Source organism: Ylistrum balloti, unplaced genomic scaffold (assembly GCF_031769215.1).
Source record: "Ylistrum balloti isolate Yb309-2 unplaced genomic scaffold, AGI_CSIRO_Ybal_v1 Utg370210, whole genome shotgun sequence".
Taxonomy (NCBI): domain Eukaryota; kingdom Metazoa; phylum Mollusca; class Bivalvia; order Pectinida; family Pectinidae; genus Ylistrum; species Ylistrum balloti.
This window is the reverse complement of record NW_026782180.1, coordinates 47,304-62,500: the sequence shown is the minus strand read 5'-3', so window position 1 is coordinate 62,500 and position 15,197 is coordinate 47,304. Positions and strand designations below refer to the sequence as shown.

The 15,197-nt window shown below is 34.9% G+C and overlaps 1 protein-coding gene across 1 annotated transcript in view; it reads right to left on the bottom strand.

Moving 5' to 3' along the window:
• The window catches only part of LOC132551685 (cytochrome P450 2C31-like), an 11,391-nt gene extending 8,914 nt beyond the window's left edge, over positions 1-2,477 (bottom strand). The window contains exon 1 of the mRNA XM_060215867.1: positions 2,153-2,477. Coding sequence (XP_060071850.1) covers positions 2,153-2,477 — 325 coding nt within the window. The remainder of the gene's footprint in view (positions 1-2,152) is intronic.
• Positions 2,478-15,197: the final 12,720 nt, after the last annotated feature.

Sequence of the window (15,197 nt, the reverse complement as noted above, 5' to 3'; positions counted from 1 at the left end):
TATCTATGATCACGTACAATGTGAGTATGTGGTGCCATCTATGATCACGTACAGTGTGAGAATGAAGTGTTACCTATAAACACGTACAGTGTGAGTATGTCGTGTTATCTATGATCACGTACAATGTGAGTATGTGGTGCCATCTATGATCACGTACAATGTGAGTGTGTGTTTTAACCTATGATCACGTACAATGTGAGTATGTGGTGTAACCTATGATCACATACAATGTAAGTATGTGGTGTTATCTATAATCGTATACAGTGTGAGTATGTGGTGTAATCTATGATCACATACAATGTGATTATGTGGTGCCATCTATGATCACGTATAATGTGAGTATGTGGTGTAATTTATGATCACGTACAATGTGAGTATGTGATGTTATTTATAATCGTGTAGTGTGAGTATGTGGTGTTATCTATGATCACGTACAGTGTGAGTATGTGGTGTTATCTATGATCACATACAATGTGAGTATGTGGTGTTATCTATAATCGTGTACAGTGTGAATATGTGGTGTTATCTATGATAACGTACAATGTGAGTATGTGGTGTAATCTATGATCACGTACAATGTGAGTATGTGGTGTAATCTATGATCACGTACAATGTGATTATGTGGTGCCATCTATGATCACGTATAATGTGAGTATGTGGTGTAATTTATGATCACGTACAATGTGAGTATGTGATGTTATTTATAATCGTGTAGTGTGAGTATGTGGTGTTATCTATGATCACGTACAGTGTGAGTATGTGGTGTTATCTATGATCACATACAATTTGAGTATGTGGTGTTATCTATAATCGTGTACAGTGTGAATATGTGGTGTTATCTATGATCACGTACAATGTGAGTATGTGGTGTAATCTATAATCACGTACAATGTGAGTATGTGGTGCCATCTATGATCACGTACAGTGTGAGTATGTAGTGTTACCTATCAACACGTACAGTGTGAGTACGTGGTGTTATCTATAATCACGTACAGTGTGAGTATGTGGTGTTATCTATGATCACATACAATGTGAGTACGTGGTATTAGCTTTGATCATATACAATGTGAGTATGTGGTGTTATCTATGATCACGTACAGTGTGAGTACGTGGTATTAGCTTTGATCATATACAATGTGAGTATGTGGTGTTATCTATGATCACGTACAGTGTGAGTATGTAGTGTTACTTATAAACACGTACAGTGTGAGTATGTGGTGTTATCTATGATCACATACAATGTGAGTACGTGGTATTAGCTTTGATCATATACAATGTGAGTATGTGGTGTTATCTATGATCACGTACAGTGTGAGTATGTCGTGTTATCTATAATCACGTACAATGTGAGTATGTGGTGTAACCTATGATCACGTACAATGTGAGTATGTGGTGTAACCTATGATCACATACAATGTAAGTATGTGGTGTTATCTATAATCGTGTACAGTGTGAGTATGTGGTGTAATTTATGATCACGTACAATGTGAGTATGTGGTGCCATCTATGATCACGTACAGTGTGAGTATATGGTGTAACCTATGATCACGTACAAGGTGAGTATATGGTGTTATCTATAATCGTTTACAGTGTGAGTATGTGCTGTTATCTAGGATCACGTACAAAGTGAGTGTGTGTTGTAACCTATGATCACGTACAACGTGAGTAGGTGGTATTGTCTATGATCACATACGATGTGAGTATGTGGTGTTATCTATAATCGTATACAGTGTGTGTATGTGGTGTTATCTATGATCACATACAATGTGAGTATGTGGTGTTATCTATGATCACGTACAATGTGAGTATGTGGTGCCATCTATGATCACGTACAATGTGAATCTGTGGTATAACCTATGATCACGTACAATGTGAGTATATATGCTATTAGTTATGATCACGTACAATGTTAGTATATAAGGTTTTAGCTCTGATCACGAACAATGTGAGTATATATGCTATTAGCTATGATCACGTACAATGTTAGTATATAAGGTTTTTGCTCTGATCACGTACAATGTGAGTATATCTGCCATTACCTATGATCACGTACAATGTGAGTATATATGCTATTAGCTATGATCACGTACAATGTTAGTATATAAGGTATTTGCTATGATCACGTACAATGTAAGTATATTTAACCCCTTACCTCTGTTTTTGACAAACATCGTATTAGCGAAGGTATTAGGACGATCTGAGAATTCGTCTGCCCTTTTCACAAGGGCTTCTTTTATGACGTCATAACTATTAAGAACGACAAGGAGCCGTGTTCCGATTCGAATGCTGAAAACGTCTCCATATTTCTTTCTCAATTTACGGAAAGTCCTCGTCGGTATTTTATCGGACGCCATTAGTTTTAATCCGGATAAACCTGGTATACCCCCAGGACCAGGCGGGAGGTTACGGGTTTGTCTCGTCCATCTTAAAATCAGACCTACAATGACCACAATTAACACGGCCGTGATCACCTCCATGTCTCATGTATGAGGAACGAGTGTTTGTGGTGTGTTTAACTGGACACGTACTGATAACACCAGATCGACTACCATGAACTACACGTATAACCGGTCTCTGTCAATAAGCCTATATAATAACCTCACTGAACACTAGTCTGTGTAACCCCTGTTTCAACACGCTCTACACCTGAAGATTATCAAAGGTCTGAAATGCAAGCGGGTTGAATAGACTGATTCAAGTGAAATTTAGATAAAATAATTAATTAAATCTCTACCAAAAGCCAAAGGGGAATGTCACATGACAGAGGAACAAAAGGCCTACAGACCTAAATACTCTTCTTATCGGATAATTATTGTTCTAGAGCCAGACGCATTGCATGTAGATATTTGAAATTTTGTTTAATCGCCTTTATAAGCCATTTCAATATGTTCTCGGGTAAAGACATACAGATACTTATTAAGGTTAATTAATCGTTTTTTCCTATCTACTCTTTATTTCTCTTCATATCTCCTCAACAAAATATGCTGTTGCTTAATAGTTGTTATTATAAACTGACAAACATACGACAGAGGTCAATATATAGGTCACCAAATATCAGGTCAAATAACCATCAACACTTTTGACTGTACTTCGAAATCTTAGTTAAGTTATGCCAAAGGTCGATGAATAGGTCACGAAAGGTCGATGCGTAGGTCAGTAAAGGTCATAGGTCAAATAAGTCATCAATACTATCAATACTGCATGCTTTTCATTTCAACATTTCATTACACTGTACACATACACTAAACGTCAATAGAAAGGTCCCCAAAGATCAAAAGTCAAATATATACTCAATATAAATAAAATTCATATACTTTTCATTTGCACATCTTATTGCAATGTTAAGTGATGTCAAAGGTCCAAAGGTCATATTTGGAAACGAGCAGTGGGCAATAGTTTAGTTCAATACCGTGAATTCACGTGTCATTTCTTAGGTTTGTAACAAGAATGTCTGCACACACTACAAACATATATGGATCTACTGGGTTACCTTGACGGCAACCTTGACTTACAGCAGACATAAAATCAATATGAACAGATTTTATCTAGCTTCTCCTGTTGTGATCGAAATTTTATAATTGATCGATAAAATCCCAGCGAACAGAATCAAATGCCTTATAAAAATCAAGAATTGAAATGATACCTGGAATATAGTGTTCTTCAGCATAATGCATAATATGACATACTAGTTTTTAGTTTTGTCCATTAAACCTGTCTGAAATTAATCTCGACTGATCTGGTTCATGTCATTAATTAATCTGCAGGCGAATGGTGCTTTCAATGGCTGAAAGTGAAACATGATGTTTTCTGTGTTCCAAGTTTTCTGTGTACGAGATAAAAGTGTAGTAATTCTGTAAGTGAGCGAGCTTTTCAGCCTGATGTTTCTGATAAATTGTTTATTGATTCACGTTGTACTTTTAATACTTACACAGTAAGTATAAAGAAAATAAATCGCCTTAAATCATGATAGCAGACATCGGCGAGAGACCACATCAATCAAACCATAGCCTAATCGACTTTTATTATCTTGTTCCCCTGCAATCTATTATCCATCTCGTCACACTTTTTTAAACTTAGAACACATCTGTGTATACTACCACCGAAAATTTACTTGATACCTTACTCAGTGTGTAGAAGCCACGTGACCATAAAGTAAGGTACACACATACATTCAAAATGGCGTTGTCCACTTCGGGTGAGTTTTGCTTACATTATTCAGGTACCCTACTTCCTTTTTAATTGGGCATTGGCGCAAAGAAGACTAGGATGGTAGTATATTTTATTGAGAAAACCATTTACGACGTAATTGTGTAGTTTTCTAATTAAACCCGATCAACTGATCTTCCGGGTCGACCGTCAGTAGGATAGCGTACACAATTTTATAGCGAAATTGATCATCTGGCACTTTACTACTAAGATATAAACTATATCCACATCCCTAATTGTTAATATTGTAATATTATGTAATTTCCTAACCTAATTGTGTGAAAAGGGCGCTTAATTTAAAATATTTAAATATTATTGTAAAAGTCGTATCGTACGCAATGGTTTTCGTTCCAGTATCGTACACGATATTTTATCGGGAAACGATGTATTGTTCATAACTTGAAATCATGGCTGTTTTGACGGCATCAATGGCTAGGGAAATACACCTGCTGCGGAAAGAAATGTTTTAGCTAGACCACTTTGCAAAGACACATGTGCAGCTGTCATGATGCTGCAAAATTACATACGCGCACTAATTGCTCTAAAGCAATTGTTACCGCTAAGATGTCGCTGTGATTGAAATATTAATACCCCCTATCATTCCACAATAACTTTACCGACATGTAACTTGATGAAGCACAAGGAATTAGTACTGTGTACTAACATTTCCTAATAGAATGTATGACGAAGTTATTTTTTTATACAAAAAATGCTATCCAGCGTGTGACCATGGTGACAGCAATACTGAGGGTAAAGAAACGGCGACAGATTCCATCAAACTGGCTGTTCTACTTGACAGAATATACTTCGATAATGAGTCATTAATTTCGTTGAAAGTGTGCTCGGCAAAAGACAACAAAACAGGTAGGGAATGAAAATAATTCGACAAATTGTTCTGAATATGTCTACTTTCTTTAAAAGGATTTATTAATTTTACTAAAAATATATCGTTTTCTTCCACACAGAATGAAGATAGAATTCTCGATTGTCATATGAGTACAATTTCTTTCGAGTAAGTACGTTAAGATAAAAGATAAGTATTTTCAAATGATTAACATGAAACTGAATTATCTATAAATCATTACGTGCTTGTTTTTTTTTTTTTTTTGCGATCAATCCACGATATGTATCAACTAGAACAACATTAATGTCAAAGATTTTGTCGAAAACGTGTGCCCACGATCGATAAATATTACAAGGACATAACTATTTACGTCGCTTTGAAGTAAGGAATTCCATAATTTTGTTTTAGTTTTAGGGGGTGAGGGAGAAGGAATTAGTTGTAATTTTTAACTCCTTAATACTGCCTTCGTAACATACCGAAACAAGCCTTTGAGTGCACAAGGGCATATTACAATTGATCTCTCACAAATAATTTTCGGCTGTATACAAAGATGTACACCTAACATTAGAGCTAAAATAAGCCAGATATAGTGAAGAATTAGTGACATTGTGCGTGTTGTTTTACAGTAAGTCGCTTCACTTAAAATTATCTACCCTCAATCCATGTTTCACAAAACTAATACTACTAGTACGAAGGGGCATAACTCCCAAATTGCAACGTGACATCATTGCTAAAGACGGCCGAAAGGACAACCTAACTCGAGTAGGTCACCCTTACGTCGGGGCACAATTTATGAGTCGAGTAATACTTGCCAGGCCAAGGATTTCGCCAAGGAAAGAACAAAATACAATATATAAATATTATACCGAGTAATACCCGAACTCTGAACTCTGAATTATTAATACCCCGAATAATTTCCGCAATGCTTTTCGTTATACTTTTTTCTAATATTTTTAACGAATAATCCGTTAATTTCAGCCTCTAGATTCATCCAAGTGATGCCACTTCCCTAAATAATAACACATGAAGCACATGTAACTTGATGAAGCACAAGGAATTAGTACTGTGTACTAACATTTCCTAATAGAATGTTTGACGAAGTTATTTTTTGATACAAAAAATGCCATCCAGCGTGTGACCATGGTGACAGCAATACTGGGGGTAAAGAAACGGCAACAGATTCCATCAAACTGGACGTTCTACTTGATAGAACATACTTCGATAATGAGTAATTAATTTCGTTGAAATCAAATTGTGCTCGGCATAAGACAACAAAACAGGTAGGGAATGAAAATAATAACCTTAAACTGTCTGCTTATGGCATTTTTGTACATCCAAATACACCAAGAAAATAACAAGTCAACAGAATCATAATCCAAACTAAGATTTCATCAAACTGTCAAAATAAGATCAAAGGAAAGGTCTAATAGGAGACTCCTGAAAAAGTTCCAGAAGAAAAAGACCGGGTGTTTTCCAAGAGTAAGAGTCTTCTGCTTAAATGTTAGAACTTTCAGAAAAGCACGAATGCCTACAGAAGACAGTCCAATGCTAAGATATTTATCAGTGGATTTTGGTACCGTTATTGCATTTAAGTAATCGAAATTCGATTGTGTAAATATTTCTTCATGAATTTTATTGTGTATGTTTGGTCAAGTACATTTCTGTATCTACAATTCATGTTATTTCATTAAAACGTGGTCAGATTTCACGTCACAATAGTGAAGTTTAAACTGATAATTTTTTCACATATCTAAGTCGTTTTTAAAGGTTTAATTAGAAAGTCTGGCAAGCGTTAGACTAATGCCAAAACATATTACTTAACATATACCCATTCTTCAGATCATATTGTTTCAAATATGTCTTCTTTCTTAAAAAGAATTGATTAATTTTATTAAAAATATACCGTTTTCTTCCACAGAAAATGAAGACTGAATTCTCGATTGCCATATGGATACAATTTTTTTCGAGTAAGAAGGTTATAGTATGAAAGTTAAGTATTTTCAAATGATTGACATGCAAAAGATTTACTTATAAGTCATCACATGATTGCTTTTTGCGATCAATCCACGATAAATATCAACTAGAAGAACTTCAATGTCAAAGATTTTGTCGAAAACATTTTATGCCGCCCAATCGCAAAATATTACCATGACATTACTATTTTCAGTAAGGTATTCAAGTTTTTTTTTAAAATTTTAGGGGTTGGGGGAGGAGGAATAGGTTGTTGTTTATAATCTTTGATACTGCCTTTGTAATATACCGACACAAGCCTTTTGTGTGATAATGATCATATTACTATTGGTTTCTCACAAGAAATTTACGACTGTACACTGACAAATACACCAAACATTAGAGATAAAAAAATAATAAAGATATAGCAAAGAATTAGTGACATTGTGCGTGTTGTTTTACAGTAAGTCGCTTCCCTTAAAAGCATCTTCCCTCAATGCACGTTTCACAAAACGAATACTACTAGTACGAAGGGGCACAACTCCCGAACCGCAATGTGACGTCATTGCGTAAAGACAGGCGAAAGACATCCTAATTCAAGTATATCACCCTTACGTCGGACACGATTTTTGGGGCGAGTGATACCTGCCAAGCCAAGATTACCAATGAAATCGATAAAGAAACAATTTAGCCAGGGAAAGAACAAAATACATTATATAAATTGTAACGATTAAAACCCACAAAAGAACTAGAAGTGTCAACAGGAACGACAGCGAATTTGAATTGCAGTTCAAATAGGTCATAGAAAGGATACTAACAATTCCCAGCTACAATCTGTAATAAAACCTGAAAGTGTGAAATGTCACGAAAACAGATGGTTTGTGGTAAAGGAAAATATTAGAATTCTGACCAATTTAGCTTAAATATGTGTGTACATTTTTTACCGGATGCAATCATCATATTTGAAATTGGCAAGATAACAGGTATTCTGTTTCAAATGTATTAAAAAGGCGGAGAATATAGTCATATTTCCCATTATCACAATCGTGCGGATTTTTACGGTCTTTATAGTGACCTCATTGAGAAATATTCTGTTTCTTTCTGCGATATGAAGCTGGCCACGTTTAATACTCATTGGGTTACCTGTTGATTCCGTGGTTGTATACATTGTTCTCTTCTGAGAACGTGACATGATACTTAAATCCCAATCACTATCTGAAAAAAGTACCAACAATGGTCGTACTCCACTTGTCGATGCCTCTCCGCGATGTCCAATGTTTTAATAAACAAATAACTTTGTCTTTGAGAGGTCGTATGCTTGCTTTTTATTTATTTACTAGAGAGAAGATCATGGATGGTGTCGTTTTAACACTCGACTTCGTCTCGTCTTAAAACCTTCATGTTTTTGTATAAACGACATGTTTCAGGCTCGTTGGGCGGGAGGAACAAGTCCAACCAGGGGAAATAAAGGGATTTCTTTTTAAATCCTCCTTTTTCTGTAGGAATGCAAAGATTCTGTCCCAATTCCGTGGCCAATATGAGTAAATTCATTTAAATTCTTCGTCTGCCGAAAGAATGACTGGGTTCTGTTCCAATATCATATAAAGCATACTTGAGTGAAAGAAATAAAATTTTGATAAACGGCGAGATTTGCCCCCTTGGGCTCTAGGGGTATGATCCAAAAGGGGATAAAGAGTATATTCCTTTGAAATAATTATTTTGTAGTTATGATTGACTTTCGTTCCAATTTGGTCTGAAGCATCTCAGGGTGAAAGAGACTCAATTTTGTAAAAATTAATTGGTGGATGTGAATCTTCTGTTGGGCCAGAGGCGTTTGACCCAATAACGGAGTAAATGTAAATATTTTAAAATCATTTTTCTCTTTTGTCAAAAATTTGATCTGCAATTTCATTGGAATGTTGTATCTGTCCCCTAGGGCAAAAGGGTGTGGCCTGATAGATAAAAGATTTTCAGATAACTAAACCAGGTGAGCGATACAGACCCTACGGATTTCTGGTTTGGGTATGCGACAGATCTGGGTATTAGATAATATATTCTGAATTTTGTCTTGACAGGTTATGTCTTGTCTCTCCAACCCTCAATCCTGACGACTGATGAATCTACATCATCTATAAAGATTTCACTTGACAGGTAAACAAAACTTTAAAATTTTAAATTTACACATTTTGTGTTTTAAAATTCTGTTTAGGCAAACATATGAAATATCTTATCGCTTCAAAATTTACATCCATTGTTTTGTGCATATATAACAAACCCACTGCATATGTATTATAATTATGCAATTTAATTAATCAAACTTCGATACACTGTTTTGAAAAACATAAAAAAAAGATATGAAACTGATAATAGATATAAACTGGCCATGCTGTGGTGAGGATTTTTTAAGTATTCAAAACAAATTTATTATATTACAATTTAATGATGATATTTAACTCCTATGCTAATTGAAACGATTGTTTTTAATGTACAGACCTGTTAGTTCAGCTTGGAAAAGCAATATCAGAAAGATCCTTCAAGTGACAATACAAGTACTATCACCTGGAGGCTTCTCAGCATTTGATGCCTATTTGGATGTCTTTGATGCTTTGTTTCGTTAACGAGTTACATTATGTTAGTTTATCATGTAGATTTTGGTTGTATCAGATACAGAAACGCCTGCGGGAATTTTACATTGATTTATTGGTGCTATGTTCCGTATATACTTCCGTTAGTGATTAGCTTATTTATTTTTTTTCTTTCGCTGATCTGGGGAATGACGTTTGAAATGAAATTTGATAGTGCAACTTGGGACTATTTATATCAACATAAATAAATGTATATATATGTAATTATTATTTTATTATATAATTAATGACTCGAAAGGATTGGTTATATATTGATAGGGCTTATCCAGTAAGTATTTAACTTCCTTGATGATATTTGTATTTACAGTTTGCGCGGGAAAAATTATTCTACATCAACAACTCTAATGTAAAATGGCGCCACTTCCGAGTCACAGCCACATTTATAAAGTTCTGATCTCGTGTCCTTTGTAGCAAATGTTAGGTATGAAGTCATCAAATCAAACACATTGATTATCTTGTTGTGATTAACTCCCCCTCTCACCATACGATAATCCAGAGTTGAATGTCTCTGTAGGAAAGATCGTTCGAGCCTTGGGATAAGCTTAGCTGCTGTTCGTTGGACGTTTTTAATCAAACTTAATGTCTTAGTTTGCATCTATTTCACGCGCATGTTGCATTTCACAAGTGTGGAATGACTAGAGCTTTAAAAAGTTGAAGAGTAAGCAGTTCTATATAGTCTTTACATGCTTTCACGAGTTTTCATTTTGGTCCTGACAGTTTTTCTGTTGAAAGGGTGACCATTGGTCGTGTTTCTTTATTAAAACTTCTGTCTTTGTTCCTCTGTGTTGTCTCATCTTTGGATTTTCTTTACTTTCTTCCATTCCAAAGTTCCAGATTTATAATCCTTTCTCCATATTTTGCCTTGATCTCCGTGAATTAGCAGCGACCACTCCATCCTTAGAGCATATGGGATACTGCCTTCCTTGTTGCACACCTTCAAAGTTCATGTTTTAGCCAAAAAGAGAACTGGTTGTCTTGTCTTCTCACGATCCCATTATCGAGTAGTCAACAGCCTTTACTCGGTTTTGTGTGGTCTGTTTAAAACGCTCCCTGTTCTGGTCAGCATGGCTCAAAAACGACACTTGAGTCTCAACTAGAAAATATTAAGACTGTTTTGACACTTCACCGAAGATATCTCACTAACATATTCACTTAAAACCTAAAATGTGATAAAATAGACTCCACGTTACTGGAGATGTACACAATTGTGTTCGATGTAGTTTCAGAATCTTTGGTACCTTGATAAAGAATGTTTTCACGTTTTTCTTTCTAACGTTTGTTTTATTAACTTATTTGAGAAGCCAGTTCACATATCACCATTTCCAATATTGATGTGATGACATTCTTGTATTAATGTACAGATCGATATCTTCTTTTTTGTAATAATGGTTATAGCACCCCTTAAGTGAACTTCGTATGAACCTTACCATTTATTTAAATAGAGATTATTAAGTCGCAAGTCGCTTTAAATGTATTCAATCACAAGTCGAGTGATTCGTGAAATTGAAAGATTCTAGCTTACACAAGCACTAATTAAAATGTTTCGTCATCATCAGATTTTGCTGATTTAGCTATGAACCGTGTGTATGCCATTTTATCGAAAAATATCAAACTTTAGGAAGTTTAAATTCTAATGTCGTCTTCGACACTAATACGTTATAACATAATAATGAAAAACGTGCTTCTAATTTAAATTAAGATGTTTGTTTGTCTTTTAGATCACAAGTTGTAGACACTGCAGGTGGACTGTTAGTCCCCGGGGTTTCTCTGAACCCCATGTTACGTTTTAACTCATTCCAGTAGTGACACGGTTAAGAATATACACATATACTTAATGTTTTTTTTTTTTTTTTTTTTTTTTGAAATTCTGTAATATTTAGAATAAGATTTTGGAACAGTGCACCTTTATTTCTTGATTTTGACATATCCTGTGGACAGTTTGGTTTTTCTTTAGTAGCCTTCAACTTTAGGTTCTTATCATCACTGGTGTGTCCCTGAAGAACGAAACAGTTTACGATGCCATCTTATTCATTATTTTGCTATACTGTATTAAATTCTTGATTTGGATTGAAATGTTTCAATCGTTTGTCTTTTTACGGTCCATATTTAGCAAATGTGTGAACATGTTAACCTGCTTTGGCCGTTCGAAGAGGATACTGGGTACAGTGCAGCATCATCATTACACTATCATTAAGCCATAAGTTTGATCAAAAGAGTTTTCATCTGCTTTAAGGTGATCCTTTGAAGTTATATCAAAATTGATGGCTTGATGTTATTACAAGGTCTGACGCAAATGGATCGATTCCAGGACATTACTGCAACACAAACTCAACATTAAACAGTGGAAGAATGCAATATCTTTGTAATTCGTAGCGAAAGCAGTGAAAACCATCTTGAAAGGGTCTGATAGAGAAAAGCTTGTCAAATACCTTCAAACAGAATCAGGAAGACTAGGCACTTCAGGTAGGACTTGGTTAAAATGCATTTGTTTTGCCCAGTTATGAAAGATTATCAGGTTTTCTAGATAATTTCATTCATATATACAATATCAAATATGTGTACGATATTTGAACGAAATGATTGAAAAAAATGCTATGTTTTTGAGACACAATTATATTTCTTAATATATTGAATATTGTCTTGTCTTCTTAGGGATCCCAGAAGGGACTACAGAATTGGCTCTTCCATCAGTGGTGTGTAGAGTCGTGATTTTTTTCATTGCAATAGGAGGAGGAAGAGAGGAGGAGGATTAATCACTTGTATATGTTGCAACAGGAAATGAGCTTAGCAGTGTGGTTTAACATTTCATAGTGGTGATATTCCATTTGTTCTAAGGAAATGATTCCATTTGGGTATCATTGCTTATCTTTTGAGGGAAACGTGAACTGCAATAGTTGCTTCTGTATTGTAAGGAACTCTTAGACGAATTCCTCCTCTCATTTCTCTTTGATCACCGACAGCTTATATCATTAGGTTTAATGAAAATATATGTTGTACCCATCAGTAAGATTGAAAACCTATCAATGACGTTAAAAACAAGATAGAAAATTGCTTGACGTTTGGATGACTACGCTGTAACTTTCATCCGACAAATGAAGTGGTAGGTATTTGCTGTGAGCTATACACGCACGAGATTGTAATAAACGGGCACATGTTAAATATTACTACAGCTCAGCAAATGGCCAATAAGCGCACTAAGATGTCGCTTTAGTATTTATCACAATTGCGACATGTAAACACCACTTTAAGTGGTAATCACATTGGTGACTATTGATATAAATCCGGTACTCATCTTCAATTGGTGGTTCTAATATTTTTTGAATAACTGCAGTTATTTATTGAATTGGTTAAAATCAAACCAGATGCAGGCCAATCAAATTTCTCTAGGGAAACGTACTGAAGAGGCGATGCAGTCGTTCACTATTGTAGATGCTGTCAATTTTACTGAAAAGGTTTAAATGTTAACTTTTTAGATGTAAAGTTTGAGACTCTAATTAAAAGCAAATTGTAGCAAAGCCTTCCTTCAATTAAAAAAAAATTGAGTGAATTATATAAATGAAACATGGCAGCTTGTAATTTACATGTATATGTTTAATCACCTGATTTTAACTTCTTTCCCTTTGCGTGGCATTTCGCTCTATAGAAAGTGTTCAGGAAATTGAAAACGTACAAGATATTCATTGTGACCACAACTATTTCTTTTCTCAGTTGACTGAACTTTCTACAATCGATAGGTTACATATTAAGCGTGTGGTAGACATAACCTACAAGTTGTTTTTAAGGGTCAACCCAGGTAAGTAATATCGCGTTCTCAAATGATATTGGTAACACGTTTCTGTACAGAATATGTAATGATTGATTCCTGATAAAGGAAGAGTTGTATCGTGGAAAGGAACACCCGACAAAATCTACCGTCAAATATCGGTGTAATGAAATCAATCTGATTTTCCTTTATCGATTATCGTCTGTTCAGTAAGTAAATGGTTTCCACGTGAGTGTTACCGTCGATTTAACTGACTTATATCTTATATCTTAGAGCTTTAATGGTAAGGAGAATCATGTGTTATTCGATACCAAATCAAGTATAATTTCCTTTTTAGGAAAAATTCTTGTCCTGACAGGCTGTGTATATTGTAGTAAGGACTAGTAAATGTGATCTGTTTACTCTGGTCGACTGCCTACTGAACATGTGCTATCATATCAACCGGAAACTATCATGACATGAGTCACACTTCTTACATTAATACTAATACTATACTTCTATAGACCGCATGTAGCGGAAATTAGTTTAGTCTCAAGAAAACAAATATTAAAGCAGAAAGACGGAAATTAACCAATAAGTTTCTTCTCGTCAGTTCAGAAAATTAATCGAATGTGAAAAAGACAAACAAAAAAGAAATAAATGAAATAAATAAACAGCGAAATGTGTGCCTTGTTGACTATAGGGAATGATGTATATATACACTTAACGGGAGAGGATATGATTCATTTCTTTGTCAGCTTCTTGAAGTACTTCTCTGTTGTAGGGGATTGGTGGATAATTGTCAAGGAGAGGTGTTAATTGACTCAGGTCAAATAAGGGATGGTCAGTATATTAAATGACTGGTTCATCCAGACTCTTATTTTCTGCTTTACCAACAACTAAATGATGGAGCGGCTGGGTAAATGAGACTTAAACAGCAGGGTAGATACTATGTCTCTTATTTGATGTTCTGTTACAAATTTTACACTTTCCCCTTGAAACTACAACTAATGTGTTTTCAAAAACAGTAGGATAACATGTTGAATATATAAATTAGATGTATAGTTTGTTTTCATGAATAAATATTTGGTAGATTTAAAAGGGGGACAAATTGAATATTTAATTTAAGACACAATTAATGCGCTGTACATGACAGGTTGGTCATACAAATTAACATCAGTGGGGGGGGGAGTGTTACCTATCAAACACACTCACGCACACCCTCACACACACACGCGCACGCACGCACGTACGCACAGATACACACACACACACACATTTATCTTTGTTATACTTAGTGTATCACCTGAATTTTTCGTATTAGCTCATTGTGCTTATTTTCATGATTGAAATGAATGAATGAATGAATGAATGCATGAATGGTGTAGGCAACCATGTATCCTAAACTGATAATGAATACCAATTTATTGGTAAGAAATATTCACATTCAAAACTGCAAACAGTATCAGGTAATTGACTGGAGAATGGGTAAATATTGGTTGTGAAATAAAAAGAAAAAAAAAATGTTTATCGGTGACGTAATCGGCCATGTGTGAATGATACATAACTTTCCTATTTAGAAATGATATTTATCATCATAAGTGTCATAGCTGCATATCCTTAATCATTATAATCAAAATTTTATCATTTATAGTACTTTTGATACTTACATCAGCCTTCAGCACTTCAGTTTGTGTTAAATCATGTTCTTTATATGTTTTAAACTACTTTCGATCACTTGAGATAAATTATGTTCATAGAGGTGATAAAGCTAATCTTCCACTTAGTTCAAGTTCTGTATATAGCAACG